The sequence below is a fragment of the Leopardus geoffroyi genome, chromosome A1 (genome assembly GCF_018350155.1).
Source record: "Leopardus geoffroyi isolate Oge1 chromosome A1, O.geoffroyi_Oge1_pat1.0, whole genome shotgun sequence".
NCBI classification, from domain to species: Eukaryota; Metazoa; Chordata; class Mammalia; order Carnivora; family Felidae; genus Leopardus; species Leopardus geoffroyi.
In genome coordinates, this window is record NC_059326.1 from 173,517,447 (window position 1) to 173,533,862 (window position 16,416).

At 57.0% G+C, this 16,416-nt stretch overlaps 1 protein-coding gene across 3 annotated transcripts in view; it reads right to left on the reverse strand.

Moving 5' to 3' along the window:
- The window catches only part of UNC5A (unc-5 netrin receptor A), a 61,233-nt gene extending 45,614 nt beyond the window's left edge, over positions 1-15,619 (reverse strand). Inside the window, exon 1 of one of the 3 annotated variants that reach the window (XM_045447553.1) lies at positions 15,258-15,619. In XM_045447553.1, the coding sequence (XP_045303509.1) occupies positions 15,258-15,327 (70 nt within the window). In that variant the 5' untranslated portion in view covers positions 15,328-15,619. The remainder of the gene's footprint in view (positions 1-15,257) is intronic. The other 2 variants (XM_045447543.1, XM_045447561.1) reach the window with 2 other exon arrangements.
- Between the last annotated feature and the right edge of the window lie 797 nt (positions 15,620-16,416).

The window sequence follows — 16,416 nt, forward strand, 5'->3', positions numbered from 1 at the left end:
CAAGGGGGCATGTAGCATAAATGAACACAGAGATACGTCATTATGCTCTCTCTTCACCTAACTCCACGTCCCTGCGCCCAGACCACAGTGGACCCTTTAGTAGCCAAGTTCATTCCCACCTCCAGGCTGCTGTACCCACAGTTGGATCTTCCTGTCATTCAGGTCTCAGCTCATACCTCACCTCCTCAGAGAGGTCTGACCATCCAGTCTAACCTGGCACCCAGCACGCCCCCATGAGCCCACTCATGGTCATGTGGTCACGTGGCCCTCTCTGCCTGCCTTCCAACTCCTGAAGAACATTCCTCATTATCTGAATCTACTAGTTTATGGTCATCTCCTCCCACTAGAGTGAGTTCCTTCCCATTCTCCTCCCACTAGAGTGAGTTCCTCAAGGTAGGGCCAGCACCTGCCTTGCTCACTGAGTATCTATAGTGCGAAACACCTAGCCTGGCACCCAGGAGGTGCTCCATCAACACTTAATGACAGGTGTGCCCCCACCTTCACCTAGCCCTGTCTCCCAGGCCATCCTTTCCACCTCCCTCAAAAACTCACTAGGGCCCTGGGCCTTCTGCCCCACCCCCTTCTGCAGATGGCACACAGAGGGGCTAGGGCTGCGACCTGGCTCTGTGGTGGCTGCCATGTGACTTTGTGAGGTCATTTCACCTCTGAACCTACCTGCAGAGAGGTTAGGTGCAAGTACTTTGCAAACACTCAGCAGTCAAGCTTGTCTTGCCCCTGCCCCCTTTGCTCGGGTTCCTCCTCTGAAGCATCCACCAGAACCCAAGCCTTTTCTGGCTCATATCCTTGTACCCCAGCTCTATAATTTCTGAGTGTCCTCTGTGTCCTGGCACCCACTCTTCCACACTCTCTAATGCTGGCTCTGGGCTTCTGCATAGGTCCCAAGCAGCTCCTCGTGGCCTCCTCCCGGCGCACACGTCTTCCAGGCCTCATCTGCATGCTCCTTCCTTGCAGCCTTCCTTGTGGCTGCCTCCCAGCCCTGCTCAAAACTTAAAAATTTCCTGGATCCTATTGCTCTCTCTTTGGTCTGCTTCTGGCTTCCTCAGAATCTCCTCCCAAATTTTCCTTTTCCATCTCAATTGCAGCCATTCCCCAATCGCTCTTTAGAATGGGATCTGAGCTCACAGTACCCATGACCAGCTCCTTAGGAACGGGCCTTTCATCTCCACTTCCCTCCCTCATTGCATCTCAAAGTGCCAGTCCTGGCTTTCCAGTGATCTTTTAGATGTTTGCACCTGCCCATCTGCCACTGCCTCAAACTGAACAGGTGAAATGTGATGCCCCAAACACAGGCTCTCCTTGCTGGAAGGGAGGGAAGGGGAAGGAGTGTGCCTGCACATGTTTGCAGGGCTTGCTATGTGCAGAGCACTGTGTGGGGTGGAGAGTGCAGCCTTGTGTGCATGGGCAGTGGGGGTGCACACCTGTCAAGGTAACAGCTTGGTCCTAGCTCCTGCCGACCCAGGGAAATGGGCTCATAGTACCCAGGTCTGATTCTTCTTTTTTCCTTTCTGAAAACGTTTTAATGTTTATTTATTTTTGAGAGACAGAAAAAGACAGAGCGTGAGCGGGGGAGGGGCAGAGAGAGAGGGAGACATAGAATCTGAAGCAGGCTCCAGGCTCTGAGCTTTCAGCACAGAGCCTGACGTGGGGCTTGAACCCACCAACCATGAGATCATGACCTGATCCAAAGTTGGACACTAGGCGACTGAGCCACCCAGGTGCTCCCTATATCTGATTTTTTAAGGGAAGCCTGAAATCTGGATTTTTTTGTGTGTGCATTCTCTATTTTTTAGAATGTTGCATCTGCTACCTGGAGGGTGAATGCCCTGCACACTGCCACCTTTGGGTGCCTTGCTCACATCATCATGTGTTCCTCCTGAGATCCTGTGCCAGGCCTCTTTCAGGTACAAGGTACCAAAACCCAATCCACACTGGCAGGAGCCTAAAACAGGAAGTTCTTGGCTTAAGGGCCAGAAAGGCTGTTGGGGCAGCTCACAGGACTGATAGAAAAGTTCAGGGAACTGAGTCTCCAGGGCCTTGGGACAATCTTCCCTTCTGTTTGTCTCTGATTTGCCTGTGTATTGGCCTCACTCTTCTCACCAGACAGGCTCTCTCCACACAAGGGGGAAGTAGCTACCACTGGTCCAACATTCCCACCTGCATCTTCACAGGCTAAACCCAGAGGCAGAGATGGCAACTTCTCCACCTGCAAGTGAGAAAAGCCATGAAAAGAATCCTGATTGGTCATGTGGCCACTTGGGATCAATTCATGTTGCCCAGGATCTCCATCAGGATTTGCCCATGAAGATGCTTTCCCTGGGGGACGGATGGAACCCTATGACTGACAGTCCCAACAGGACCACATGGTATTGGGGAGGAGGTCACCTAAGGGAGGGTAGGGGTGCTATGCCCATGAGACCATGTGTTGAGTACTCAAAACTATAGAGAAACTACAACACCTCACGAGATGGGGTCAATTCTCCGGAAAGCCCAGTTCCCAAAGGGCAAGAAACTCCTCAAGGACAATGAGTGAAGGTGGGCCTGAGAGGAGTCTGAGTCCGTTCCGGAGCCCCATCCTTTCCCCTTTACCACGAAGCCTCACCAAGGCCACCTGCCTCCCACCCATGGTCTCCTTGACAGGTCCCAACAGGGAATGTTCCAACAGCCCCACTGACTGGGAGCTCACTTCCTGCTAAGTCTACCCATGTCACTGCTTGTTAGGAAGGTCTTTCTCAGCCTCCTGTGCCTCTCACCTGCTGGTCCTGACCCTGCTCTCTGGGGCTACACAGAACAAAGCAAATCCACTTTCCTTTCCTGCCTCCAGTGCCTTAAATTAAATAACACAACCCCGTCACCACCCAGACCTTTGAGGACTTCTCTCTTAGGACATGACTTTAAGTCTACCCCTTGGTTTCCCATGGGCCAGAGCCAGTTTCTGTTGCTTATGGCCAAAGTGCCCAGACTGACGGCCATGCTCTGGAGAGGGCCTGGCAGGGTGGAGCTCCCTGGTTGGGGCCCCCGGTACTGTGGGGCCTTCTTGCTCTCCCGGCTTCTTTCTCATTCATTACACAGCTCCCAAGCCATTTTCTCTTTCTGACATCACTTCCCGTGGCTCAAAACCTCTGAATCATGTTTGCCTCTTCCCGGTCCCCTGCCTTCCACATGTAACATCCAGAGGCCCCTCCTTTCAAATGTCTCCCACAACCATCTCTCACTCTATCCCTGCTGCTTGCTCTCTGGGAAGGGGGGGCCTCATCATTTCTTGCCTGGATGACCACCACAGCCTCCTGGCTGGTCTCCTTGCCTCCAGCCTCACCCTGCTCCCAATCTATCCTCGATGCGCTGCCAGATTAATCTTCCTTAAACACCATTCACCTCCTGTCTCTCCCCAGCTCAACGATGCAGCCAGCCCTATCGCTTGTTGGTCCCCCACAGGCACTGTCTGCTTCTGCTGGGCTGTGCCTCTTGGCTCCCCTGTACACACACTGTCACTATGGAATGCCTGTGCCCTGCCCCATCCGTTCACTGTCTGGTCCAATCCCACCACATGCCAAGGTCCCAGGTGGAGTCCCTTTCTTCTGGCCTTAGGGACCGCCAGAGCTCAGAAGCAGAGCATGGCGGGGAGTGGCGGGGGGAGGGGGGAGGTGGTGGCCAGGGACGAGCCCCGAAGCCACAGTCCACCCTACAGGCCAGCAGGTAGGTTATCCATGCCCGGCCAATCTAGGCTCTCAAATGTCGCTATGGCCCCTGCCACCTCTCTGCTCATCCTTACACCCCACCCCGCCTCCAGGCTGTTAGAAGTCATACCTGGCCAAGTCACCGGGGGTGAGTCATCCTTCACCACATCAACTTTCCTTCTCAAACCCTTCCATGAAAGCTTGTCACCCCAGAATAAGTACCTTCCCAAGATTCCAGACCTGCAGGGTCTTGCCCTTGAGGCTCTCCGTCAGTGCTGTGAGCTAGGGACCTCATGCTCCACTTCCTTATGCTTTAGGGGTGTGGTCACAGAGGCCTAAAGTGAGCGTACTCGGTGCAGTCCACATAGCATCGCAGCACCTCCCATGCACTGAGCATTTACTGTGGGCCTGAATGGGGCTAAGTTGTTCCACATGGAATACCTCATTTAGTCCTTGCAACCCTATGAGGTAGGAGCCTCTCATTATCCATATTTTCTGGATGAGGAAACTGAGGTGCAGAGAGCTGACGCTACCTAACGTCACCCAGTTTAAGCTTCTAACCCACACCATCACCGGCAGAACCCTGGCTCTTAGTGGCTCTGGTGCCTAAGTGACTCCCCACCCTCAGCCCACCAAAGAGCCTGGTGTCCAGAAGGAGCAGCCCCTCCAAGCCTGGGGACATCGGTGGGTCTACAGGCAGAGGCCTAAAGACCCTCTGTCACTCTCTCCTTGTGACCACTTCTTCAGGGTGACCAGGGAATAGCAGTGTGCTACAGCCGGCTCACCTTTGCTAAAGACAGACCATAATTAAAATTTGTAGAATTTTTTAAGCCAGCTGATATCACATTGGTAGCTTAAAATAGGCCATAGTGGGAGTATTTACACCATGCAAATTGGCAAACCAGTCCCCCAGCTCTCCCAGAGTGCCAAGTGTTAAACTTTTACCAGCACATCACTGCTGAGGAGGGAATGCTGACCACCCTCAGAAGGGCATCCTGGCCTTTGGGTGGTGGGCTTCAGGAAATTCACACCAAAGACTGCCCCCGCCCCCCTCCCCCCGTAGAGCCAGATTTCTTAAAGTATAGGGGTCTTGAGAAGAATGTATGAGTCTCAAAAATGGACCTCTGGCTGTGTGAACCCAAAGGATATGGAGAAAGAAGGTCTCTAGAATAGTGTCAGGGAAGCTCTGAGCCCTCATGACCTTCCCCTTTTGTATACAACCTTCGTGGGAACTTGGGGGGCCCCTGATCTCAGCAGCAGGGCCCAATGAGACAGGTAAGTAATTTCCCCTTTCCTGGTTCCTTTCTCACTTCAGGGCCTACTTTTTAAGTCTCTTGGCCCTTCTCCAACAACCCAATTTCTCGCCGGTACTTTCCCTTTTTTGCTTAAATTTTGAGAATCAATTTTGTTGCTTGCACTTGAAAACCCCTGATTCATTCACTGAATCAACTTGCCTCCTCTTTGGAAAAGCAGACGGCAGCTCATCATCTCCTGCCCCATGACCACTCCCATTCCCACTTCCTCGGAGCCCAGCAGCGGGCCTCAACAGTTGGGGTGGGATCTGTCTGGCCCCAGAAACGTGAACTCATTCAAAACAACCCCTTGGCCTCTCTGATCACATCTTCTTGGTTTTCGGTGCCTTCTTACTAGAGTTTGTCCTGCCCTTCCAGTTCAGTGTCCTCAGCTGCAAAATGGTGGGATGGGAAGGCTGGCTTCCCAGAGCTCCCCAGTCAGCAGCCTTGCCCTTTCCTAGTCTTCCTCCTCCAAGCCCCCTCCTGCACCATGTGGCTTTGGCATTTCCCACAAGCCTCAGCTGGACCTGAGCTCAGCCTGCCCTGCATGCTTCTCTACTCCATGTCTCTTGTCAATGTTTTTGTCCTTGGTTTTGGGCCATCTTTCCATGCTGCTCATGTCCATTCCTGGAATGGAAGCCAGACAAATATAAAACCCAACAAATGTCCTGAAGGGGCCACAGCATGATGACCTGACGCCAATCCCAAGCATGATTCTGGTGGAGCTTCTCTGTCAACTACAGATGACTAAGGAAAGTGGTAACACAGAGAGACATACTGGGACTCCGACAGACCCATCACTCCAGACCAGCTTCCCTTATTATAGTTACTCTTCTGGTAGATCAGGGCCAGACTGGAAACAGTGTGTCTGGATTTCAGCCAGGCACCTGATAAAATATCTCAGGATCTGCAAATGGAGATACATGAACCAGATGACAGAATACTTAAGGGAATGTAAAACCTGTTGAATGGCTGGCATTGTTTGTAACACAGCTGATTAAATAGCTAAGGTCAATCCAAATCCAAACTTGGGTCTTTACCTTTGAGCCTCAGGCTGTGTCCTTGGTGCTATTCAGCATTTTGATTAAATATTTGGGCAAACTGTATTGATGACACACTGGTTAAATCTGAGGACAATGTGCCCATCTCTCCCTGGTGAACAAGCTGCAAATGGTTGCAAATAGGACAGTGGCATAGGTGGCTTGGACCCAGGCTAAATGGCAAAACCCTAACTGCTGGCTGTGGGGACTGGCTCACATGGCACAGCACTTGAGTTGGCCCAATGGGGAAGGACCAGGACATGTGTTGGATGGCTGAGGGAAGAGATGCTCTCTCCTTCCCCCTGGGCTGGGCCTGCAAGGATGTAGCCCTGGTAAGTTGTGGCAGCCACCTTGGGACTGTGAAGGGAGAGGTTGTTGGAGAGTGGTGCCAGTCCCCCAAAAGAGCAGAGATGAGGCATGGATCCTGGCCATGCCGTTTTTTTCTGGATCCAACCATGCCTGAAGCTAGACTACCTTTTAGTTGCATGCACCAATAAATCCTTTTTTTTTTTTTTGCTTAAGTAACTTTGGGTTGGGTTTCCTAATATTTGCAACAGCTACACTTAGTAACAGCTACACTTAGTATCCTGTGATAGTTCGTGCCAGAGCATTGTATCACAGTGGGATGAACTCCTGGGACTGACATCCAGAGGCAGGCAACAGGAATGTAGGGGACAGGGAAGGGGCTTAGAACCATGCTACATGAGAAACAGCAGAGAGGACTGGTGGTGCCTGGCCTGGAAAGGGCAGATGGGGCCAGGGAGGAGCCCTGTCTTAAATAACTGAAAAGGGGGAATCCTCCTTTTGTCAGAAGGAGGAGCCAAGAACCATTTGGGGGAGGTTACTGAGAAGGATTCCTCCTTGTAACAAAGTGGCTTTGAACAGTCTCAGCCACCTGACGATGTGTGGCCTGGGGCAAGTTGGAAAGCCAACCCCCAGGCAGGTTTATATTCAAAATTCTGTGGCCTGGACAGCCCTGCCTAGGTTGAGGAAGCACCCAAGGTGCGGTCAGGAGGCAGGATATACAGTGCAAAGAGCTTGGAGAGATGAGGGGATAAGCCCAAGACCAGAGAGTATCAAAGTCTCCTGACTTTCTTCCATAGTCTTTCATGTCCATGGGGCACCAGACAAGGCCTTGAGAGTAAATGACCACCTAGGACAGCATTCTGCTACCCACGGTGTGGGAGGGGGTAAGCAAGGGGGTCAGGCTGAGTAGTAACAAGGTTCCAGCCGTATCATTTCTTGAGCCTCAGTGTCCTTTTCTAATAAATGGGACTAACCTTACCTATCTCGTGGGTTGTCCTTAGGTTCTGATCAGATGATGCAAGAGAGCCCAGCATGGGCCATGATTACTACCATCATGAAGTTAATTAAGGAATAAAAAATGTAGCAAGTCTACAACCACCGAAAGCTCCTCCTCTCTCCGCCCCAAGCTTCTCTTCTAGCTGAAGGAGGATGAGATTTGGAGTCAAAGACCTGGATTGCAACTCCAGCTCTGCCTAGTTTGGCCAGGGACTGGAGGAAGCCGTGCCCTCCCACATCTGTGAAATGGGACCGAGGGCAAGCAGCGCACTCGAAGCCCCTCGCCCGCAGGAGGTGATCATGGAACGCGGCGTTCTCCTTTCCGCAGCGAGGTCAGCCGGGGTGTTCTGGAGGTCTCACGCACACCAGACCTCCAGTGTGACCCACCGGCCAGCCACGTCTACGGGGCCGGGAAGACGGGGGGGGGGGGGGGGGGGGGGAGGAGGCGGGGGTGCAGCTGGGCGCGAGAACCGAGGCGCAGCGGAGGCTGCGGAGCTGCGGTGCCGGGAGGCTGGACGCCCGCTCCCGGGGCGGCAGCCGAGCGCTCAGCCAGGAACTTGTTAACAGGCCCCGAACAAAGAGCCACTAATCCGGCGGGCGGCCGCGGGCGGGCTGGCGGGCGGAGGGATCCCGCCCCTTCCCCTGCCCCTGCCCCGAGTTTACAGCGCTCTCAGCACCCGCGCCGAGCGGGGGCGGGGCCGCGGGGCAGGACGCCCCCCGGAGGCGCCCCTCCCCAGGGCCCCAGCCGGCTATGGGGCTGACGGGCGCAGTGGCTAATGGCTAATCCCCTGGGCTCGAGCTCCTAGAGAGTGGCTCGGGCTCCCGCCGTCCCTCGGCCGCTAACGTGCCCTGCAGCTCGCCTGGCCGGAGGCCCGCATCTAGCCCGGGACCCCGGCCTGGCAAGCTACCCAAACAACGAGGCAACGAGGTGGGGATGGTGTTTTGGGAAGCAGGGTAGGCTCCCGCCACGCGGGGATCCTAAGGAAGCATTCCTACCTGCCTGTGCCTGGCACCCTTTTATCGGGGAGGAGTGAGGGGGCTGGAAAGATGCTGACATGGGAAAACCCAGCAGCCCCTCAACTCCATCTGGTCTCCGCCCCAATCAGGAGGGAGTAAGGTCTCACTCCGGGTGTACTCCCGGCAGGCTCTCCGCTGGACGTGCTGGGGTGGAGCAGTGCGGGGTGGGGCCCACCTGCCGTCCTGGCTGGGGAGGTATAGGGCAGAAAGGATACATCGTCGGAGCTCCCTACCCAAGGGCCCTGCAGTTGTAGCTCTCAGGTCCCATCAATCTAGACTGACCCCCCTCCTCAAATCTCAGCCACATATTTGCCTGGAGCTCAAGGTCACCCTGAGCCTTCCAGATGGACACAGCTCTGACATCTAGGTGTGGGGAGGGTCCGAGTTCTGGGAGACTCACCCATCAGGGCACTGGCCCTTGGTGCTATCTTCAGGGGCCTCCTCCTCCATCTAAGTGGAACCTAAAACCCACCCCTTTGGGGCCTACCTTAGGGATGAGCAGCTGCCATTCAGGCCTCCCCAGATTTCTGAGTCTCTCCCTCCCCCCATCTCAAAAAGGGCTGGGCTGGGCTTGTCAACAACCACACCTGGAGAAGGGGAGGGGAGGGGACTTCTATAGCTACTCCTGGGTGTCAAAAGAGACAATCAAAACACAGGCCTCTCCTCATGCCTGTGTCCTCCCACTTGAACCCCTAGCTGCACCCCATCCCGCAAAGATGGCACCAAAGACTCCCCCCAAGTGAGGACAGAACAGTGTCCTCTGCCACATCGTTCATCGGCAGTTGCTAACATTGCATGCCTCCTGTGTGTCAGGACTGTGACACACTGATGACATGTATTAGTCCACCTAATCCATACAACAACCCTGTGAGGTGGGTCCTTTTATGACTCCATTTTATAGACAAGAAAACTGAAGTGCAGGGAAAAGCTAGATTGCCAGCTAGGACTAAGTGTGGGGCACAGGGGGTACCAAGGGCACACAATTTAAGGAGGCTGACCCTGCCCTTGCACAACTTAATTTCTGCACCCTGGGCACCTCCCTTGCCTCACCCTAGTCCAAGTCCTCGTCCAAACTCAGACTTCAGAGCTTGCCCACTCAACCCTTCTACCACCTCCTCAACGTGCCTGGGGGTCTGGCTCCCGAGGGCCAGCGGCTGCCTGTAGCACCTGACATTAGTGCCTCGGAAGAGGGTGGCCTTAGACACTGGCACTATGACCTTCTTGGGACCATAAGAAGGCCTGTTTTTGCCAATGCAGGTGTTCACCAGCTAAAGCAGGCCCTTATTTCCTGCCTTGGGTGCTGGGACTCACAGTTCCTACCTCTGCTTTACAGCCACTTTCAGCCCTGCCACAGCGGCCACCTGGCTCCAAGGCAACATGGCAGCTACCGCTGGGGTGGCTGGAGCCTTTGGCAGGTGCTGAGCATGTGTGAGTGTTTCCTGGGGGAACCTGATGCTGAGTGCACAGTCCACCCCAAGCTCTCAAGGCAGCCTCCCTGCACACTAGCCTCTGCTCCAGTAGAGTCATCAAGTCCAGTGCTTTAATATACAGAGGCCAACAGCCCAGGGAGGTTAAGTGACTTGTCCAAGGTCACACAGCAATAGAATGGCAGAGCTGGGACTAGAATTTAGTTCCATCCAGGGACCCCACCCCCTTTGCTACTATTTTCTGTGTGTCAGAGCTGATCATTAGCACATGGTTCCAGGACAAGCTGCACCCAAATCATCACCTTCATAGAATCCCAAACAAAGCTCTTTGCACACTGGAGGAATCGGTGTCTGAGTCAGGCCCAAGTCCCTGCAGGGGGTGGAGATTGTGGGGGGGGGGGGTTGCTTCTTCCAATTAAAAGCATGACTCTTTCCTGGGACTCCTGCCTGCGGCTGGAACAGCGACAAATGCTTTCTTCTCTGATCTCTGGGCTTGGGCCCTGATCACCACCTTAGGACTCTAGCTCTGTCCTAACTCATGCCCCTTCAAAGCCAGGGAAAATGGAGGAAGGAGATAAACAAGCCACAGGGGTCTGCTCCATGTCAGGTTCCACCCTGGGGCACTCTCTATGTTGACCACCATCTCATTACTATAGCTTCAGGAAGCAGAAATGGCCCTATTCTAAAGATGTGGGAGCAGGCTGGGTAGTAAAAGTTACTTGTCCAAGGTCAGGTGGCTTAGAGTGAAACCTAGACCTGTCTGTCTCCAAAGCCCCTGCCCTTTCCACTCTACCTGACGGGAAGAGGGGGCTGAGGCTCCCCAGAAGGCAGGAAGACCTGTCAGTGCCATTCCCATGGGAGCAGACAAGAAGGGTAAAGGAGTGGACCAGGAGAATTGATCACAGGAAGCTGAGCTCCCATCTGGGTGGCGAGGATGGCTGGGGCTCATGGGCCAGACTCTCCTGGTGCTTGGCCTCAGGAACCAGAAGTCCCAATAGGTGTTGCACACAGCAGCCCAAGTTTTGGTGTCAGTTCCATTCCTGAGGATCAGGGTGGGGCCTGAGGAAGAGGCCATGAGACCAGTTTGTCAGGGTCAGGAAGGGCAATGCCATGACTCTATGCCCCTTAGCCCCACCTTCCAGGGCCTTGAGTCTAAAGGTTTGGTGCCCAGAATGACATTATTTGCATGAGAAGACACCCATCCAGGAACATCTATGACTGGGAGGGGGAGGGGTGAGCAGGGAGGTTCCTGCTCAGTAGACCTGGGCCTACAACCTGTGTGAAGGACCCACAAACATGCATGATCACATGAGCTGGTTTGCCATCCGTGTGAGGCTCCAAGACACAGCCACCCCATGGTGAGGCTTTAACCTGCTCATTCCTACCCTGGACAGGAGCCATTTCCAGCCTCCCCAGAGTAAAGCAGTCTGTGTCCAGGGACAGGGATGGGGAAGGCTGCCAAGGGGGACAGAGTAAACTTCTCCCCCCTCTCTAGCCATAGCAGCCCTCCTTACCCAGCCAGAGAACCCAAACACACATGGAGGGGAAAAAAAAGAAAAAAAATAAGAACTTGACTGGTCATGACTCAGAGCATGTTGGGAGCTAACAGCAGGGTCATAGTGCGGTGGACAGTGGCAATACCCGTAGAAAACACTGGCATGAATGAATAGCTAACTTGGGCCAGGGGCCTCTGGCAGTTGCCCCAGGCCCCATGTGCCTCTCTAGGCCTGAGGAATCCATCCTGTCGGCCACTCAGAGCTCATCGATGTGCCATGGCCCCTGTGTGGGCCCTGGGAGGAGTTGGGGAGTCCCCTTGGAGGGAGCTGAGATAAACAGAACAGTTGTACTGGCAGCAGCAGGGGGGCTTGGCCTAGGTCTGGACAGAGCAGGAGACATTGGGCTGTAGGATGGGGAGTGTGGCTGGCGGGGCCAGGGGTACCAGGTCCTGCAAGGCAAGGGAGCTATAGTGCAGAAGCCACAACTTGACTGGGGGTGTGGATGCCTGGCCTACCAGCAGTTAAAGTCAAGTTCCAATGGATCAGCCTAGTCATGCGTGGTGATGCAGGTGTTTCCCTAAGTGCCCCCAGACTCAGGTTTGGACTTCACCTTCAGGCACTGGTGAGCCACAGAAGTCTTTTTAGTGGGGTCCCAGCCTAGATACCAGGGGCATTAAGCAAAGTAGAGGAGGTACATAAAGGGGATGAGTGGGGTGGCCACTGCACTGGTCCAGGTGGGAAAGGTGAGGGAGAAAGGGGCTGGGGGGGGGGGGCAGGTGCGGTGACAAAAGAGGAGAGGGACACGAGCAATGTCACAAGTAGAAGCGAGCTGGAGGACTTAGTGACAGATTAGACATGAAGCGTGAAGGAGAAGGGAGAGCCAAGAGAGACTGCAAGGTTTCCAGCTCCAGGCTGGAGGACTAGTGGGGGTGAGGGGAGGCAGCAGGAGGGGATTGGCCTGGATAGAGTAGGCTCAGGCATGCATGTATGTGGACACACGTGTTCCCAGGCAGCAGCCAAGCCCAACACAACCGCCTTTGCAAGAAGAAGGGGTCCCCCTACCCGGGGCTTAGGGCAGCTCCTGCCTTTGAGACTGTAGGTCTGCAGGTCTGGGGCCCAGAGCAGGACCAGGTGGGAGGAAGGTATGTGAGACAGGAGGAGCTCCTAGCCCTGGGCTGAGGCCAAAGTTGGCTGCTCATAGAAACCTGCCAGTGACCCACGGCTGGGGGCTTGGTACCTGGATCAGTACCAATCCCCGGGTTCCCGAGGGAAGCCCCTCCCAGCATGGGCAACAGGGAACAGACAGGACCAGCCCTCTCCTGGGGGTACCTGGGAGGCCCTGAAGCCCAGCCTAACCCATCCCCAAGGCAAAGTGAGAGCCTTAAAGAATTAAGACACCCTCCCCCAACCAACTGCCCCAGTTTGGGGTGAGGGGTGGACAGAGGGGTCCAGGACCAGCCCTGAGGATGGGGGTGGGGCTCGGGGAAGAGGCCATCAGGACAGATTGTTGAGGTAAAGATGGACAATACCACAGCTCAGTGCCCCTCAGCACCACCTTCCAGGAGAGCCAGCTCCTCATGGGCCCCTCCCCCTAGGAGTGCAGAGATCTGTGTGGCAGGGCATCCAACAGGTGTGAGCAGCCCACAGGGGTGGGGAGGCAGGTGGCAGCTGTGTGACTGGGTATGAATGGGAAAAAGCTGTGAGACAGGGTGTGGGGGAGCGTCCCCGTGTGCAGGGGCACACAGACAGTGAGTGTGCTGAAGGGACAGGCTTTTGTGTGAAGCAGTGACAGAGGGTGGGCCCTTGGCCTGGGGAGCCAGAGGCTGCAGTCCTGCTGGCCCCTGGCGCCCCCTGCCGCCTGACTGGCCGTCTCTTCCTCAGCCACTCACACACATTTTTCACTGGCTGCTGTTGCCGAGGAGATGATGGGTGGTGTGGGAGGAGGTGTGGGAGGAGCTGGGGTCATCTCAGGGCCAGCCTGCCTGGGCACGTGTGCCCAGAGCCTGTGGGGAACAGCAATAAGGGGCCCCAGATAAGAAGAAGGGCCCCTGCATGCCATTCAGAGGCTCCTCCCACAGGCCTGAGAGTTCATGCCCAGAGGCAGCCTCTGCTCCAGGGCAGCCCTGCGGCACGAGTGCCCACCTGCCAGCTCCCTGGGCAACCATGGACCAGGCCCCAACAGGTGCCCCACCAACCAGGGATGCGGTTCCCCAACTCTATGACCTTCTGAGAAATCCATGCGGCACCCCCCAGGCTGAGGCACCCTGACTCACCAGCACCCATCACCCCCTTATCGACACATGCTCACCTGTGCAACTGCTCACAACGATCACACACATGTGCAGGAGGCCACCCGTCACACAAGCTCATCTGGCCACACACATACCAATGCCATACACACTGCCAGCCCTCATCGTCACCGGGGCACACATGCCAACCCACAGCCTTCACACGTGCTCAGGCATGACCACACAGCCCTCTCACACACAGCCGACTTGGTAAACATTTCCCGGGCACCTACTCGGTATCTGGCAACACCTCCCCTGTGTGAGGAGCATGAACACCCCCAGTTTACCATGACCAGCTCACCAACCTGCACTCCCCTGAGGGTTGCACACACGATCCGAACACGGATATATGTGCAATAGGAACACACACCCAGCAGTAGTGCAGCCTCCTGGCTCGGTCAGGATTAAAAGGGGAGGTCATGGGGCAGAAGGGTTTGTTAAAGTGAGGATTTAGGGGGGACAATGGGGTGTTGGAAAACGATGGGATAGAGTAGAGGGAAGACTGAGGGGGCAGAGTGGGGAGGGCAGCCAGGCAGAATGGGTGCAGGATGTGCAACACAGAGACCCTTTAAAGAAACAGCCATCAGCCTCAATCATGGGGCTGGTGTAAGCTCTCACTCATTGATCTCTAATCAGTCTGGCTTCGTACCTCAGGAACCCCAAAGCTCCCTTCTGACATCTAGGATTAACAATGGCCTGGCCAGGGTAGGAGGCATCCCCCTGGTTCTCAGAGCGGCAGGAATCAAGAATTGCTAGGGTGCACCCCATGTCCCCTTGATCACACAAATGACCCTCCCCCCCCATACACACATAAGCTCAGCTCTGCTAAGTGCATGGATGGTGGGGAGGAGAGATCAGGAGGCCCTAACAACTCAGCCTAGGTGGAAGCTCAGGGAGAGCAGACAAAGGATGCAGGGGAACTCCCCCCACCCCAAGGGAGGTGGGCTGAGAGCCTAGTTACCAAGCAGGTTAGGGTGGCCAACGGGACATTGAGGGAGGAGGAAGGGCGGTGCAAGGAAAGGGAGAAGGGAAAGCGGCAGCGGCCCCACCATGCATAACTCTGGCCCCCACGCACCGAGGAGGCTGGGAGCCACAGCCCTGGCCAGGGGCCGCGGGCCTTTGACTGTGCAGGCTGTAAGGTCTGGGGGCTGGTGTATGCGCCTCCACGCCTGAGTGTGTGCGTGTGCGAGCGTGTGGCGGGGACAGAGGAGGACACTGTGTTCTGGACGTGGGCAGAGGCCAGTTGCCAAGTGGGAATTGTGAGTAGCTGTTTGGGTCAGATGCTACCGGGAAGAGGTATCTTAAGCCCCCTCCTCAATTTCCTGGGCACTGGGATGTGGTCAAAACCTCTATCTATGACTCTCAGAGTCAGGCTCCCCCGGGCGTTGATTCAAACCCTCGACTCTGCTCTGGGGCCGGGCAACCAGCAAACTTCCCCCGCCCGGAGGCGTGGAGCGTTTACACTCGCCAGCCCCGCGCGCTGACAGCTGCTCCAGCACTTGGCAGAACCCAGGCTTCCGGGGAAGCGCGCGGGGAAGCTGCGCAGCAGCGAGAGGCGGCCCCCGCGTCCCGCCTCGCAAAGTTTGGCCTCCGGGGGCTTCCAGACGGGTCCGGCCGCGCGGGTCAGGGACCCCCCATAGCAGCGAGCGTTCGCGCGCACAATCCCCCGCAAGCCTCCCCAGAGCGCGCGCGTGACTCACCCGTGCAGTGGAGCCAGGCGGCGAGGACTATGCCCAGGAACGCTGGCCACAGGCCGGGCCGGACGGCCATGGCCGCGGGCGGGCGAGCTGGCCGGCCGGGCGCGGGGCCCCGCGGGCGGGAGGGCGGCTTTCAGCGCCTCAGCCCAGAGCCCCAGCCCGGGGCGCCCTCGGGGCCCATGCCAGCGGACTGCGCTGCCTTGGGGCGGCCGGCTGCGGGGCGCACGCGGCGCGTGGCTCCCCTGGGCACCGGGAGCACAGCAATGCAGCCGGGGCGGAGCGCAGCGCCAGCCGCGCCGCGCACCGAGCCAGCCGCCGCGCGGAGCCCGCAGCCGGGGAGCGGGCCGGCGGGCGCCGCAAAACCCGGACTGGAGCAGCGGAGCGGGGCGGCGGCAGGGCGGGGCGGGGGAAGGAAGGAGGGGCCCGGCCTCCCCACGCCGCGCGTTTGGGCCACCCCCAGCTCCGGGGATCCCTCCCGGCGTTGCCCGAGGCTCCCCCGGGGAGGGGTTGGGGTGGTGGGCGGGGAGGCCTCCCACCGCCCCGCGCGGTCTCCAGGGACAAGGCCTGGAGTCTGAAACCCGGAGTGGATCAGTTGTCCGGATCCGGGCTCTCCCAGACCCGCCAGCCTGCGCACAGGTGGCCCGGGAGGGGCCCAGGGCTGCGGCGACCCCGGCGCGGCGCCAGCCTGCAGAAAACGGCTTGGGGCAGGGGTGCTCGGGGCAGGTTCCGCTGCAGTCCTCTCCCCCACCCCACCCCACCCCACTCCCCGCCTCCCAGCCGCGCTCCGAGGCCGTCTGCGTGCCGCGGTACGCCACCAGCCCGCGGCTTGGATAAGGGACTGCGGGAGAGCGCTCTGCCCCGGCCCTCGCGTAGAGGTGCTCGGGCAAGCTAGACTCAGGGCCACCTGCAGTCCCAGCCATGTAGCTTGGTGGACTCCAGCGTGACCCAAGATTTCTCTAACCCCGTGGCGCCCTTCGCCTAAGGAAAACAACCTCAGGACACAGCGTATCTGGGCGCGCGGTGTTTGCGCCCTGTGAGCTAGCACCGCGCCAGAGACGTGGGCGTGAAGGACTGGGCAGGGCTTTGGGAGCCACCGAGACCCCGGTGTAGGATCTAGGCACCTCTCCACCTTCTAGCTCTGTGACCTTGGGCAAGTCACGTC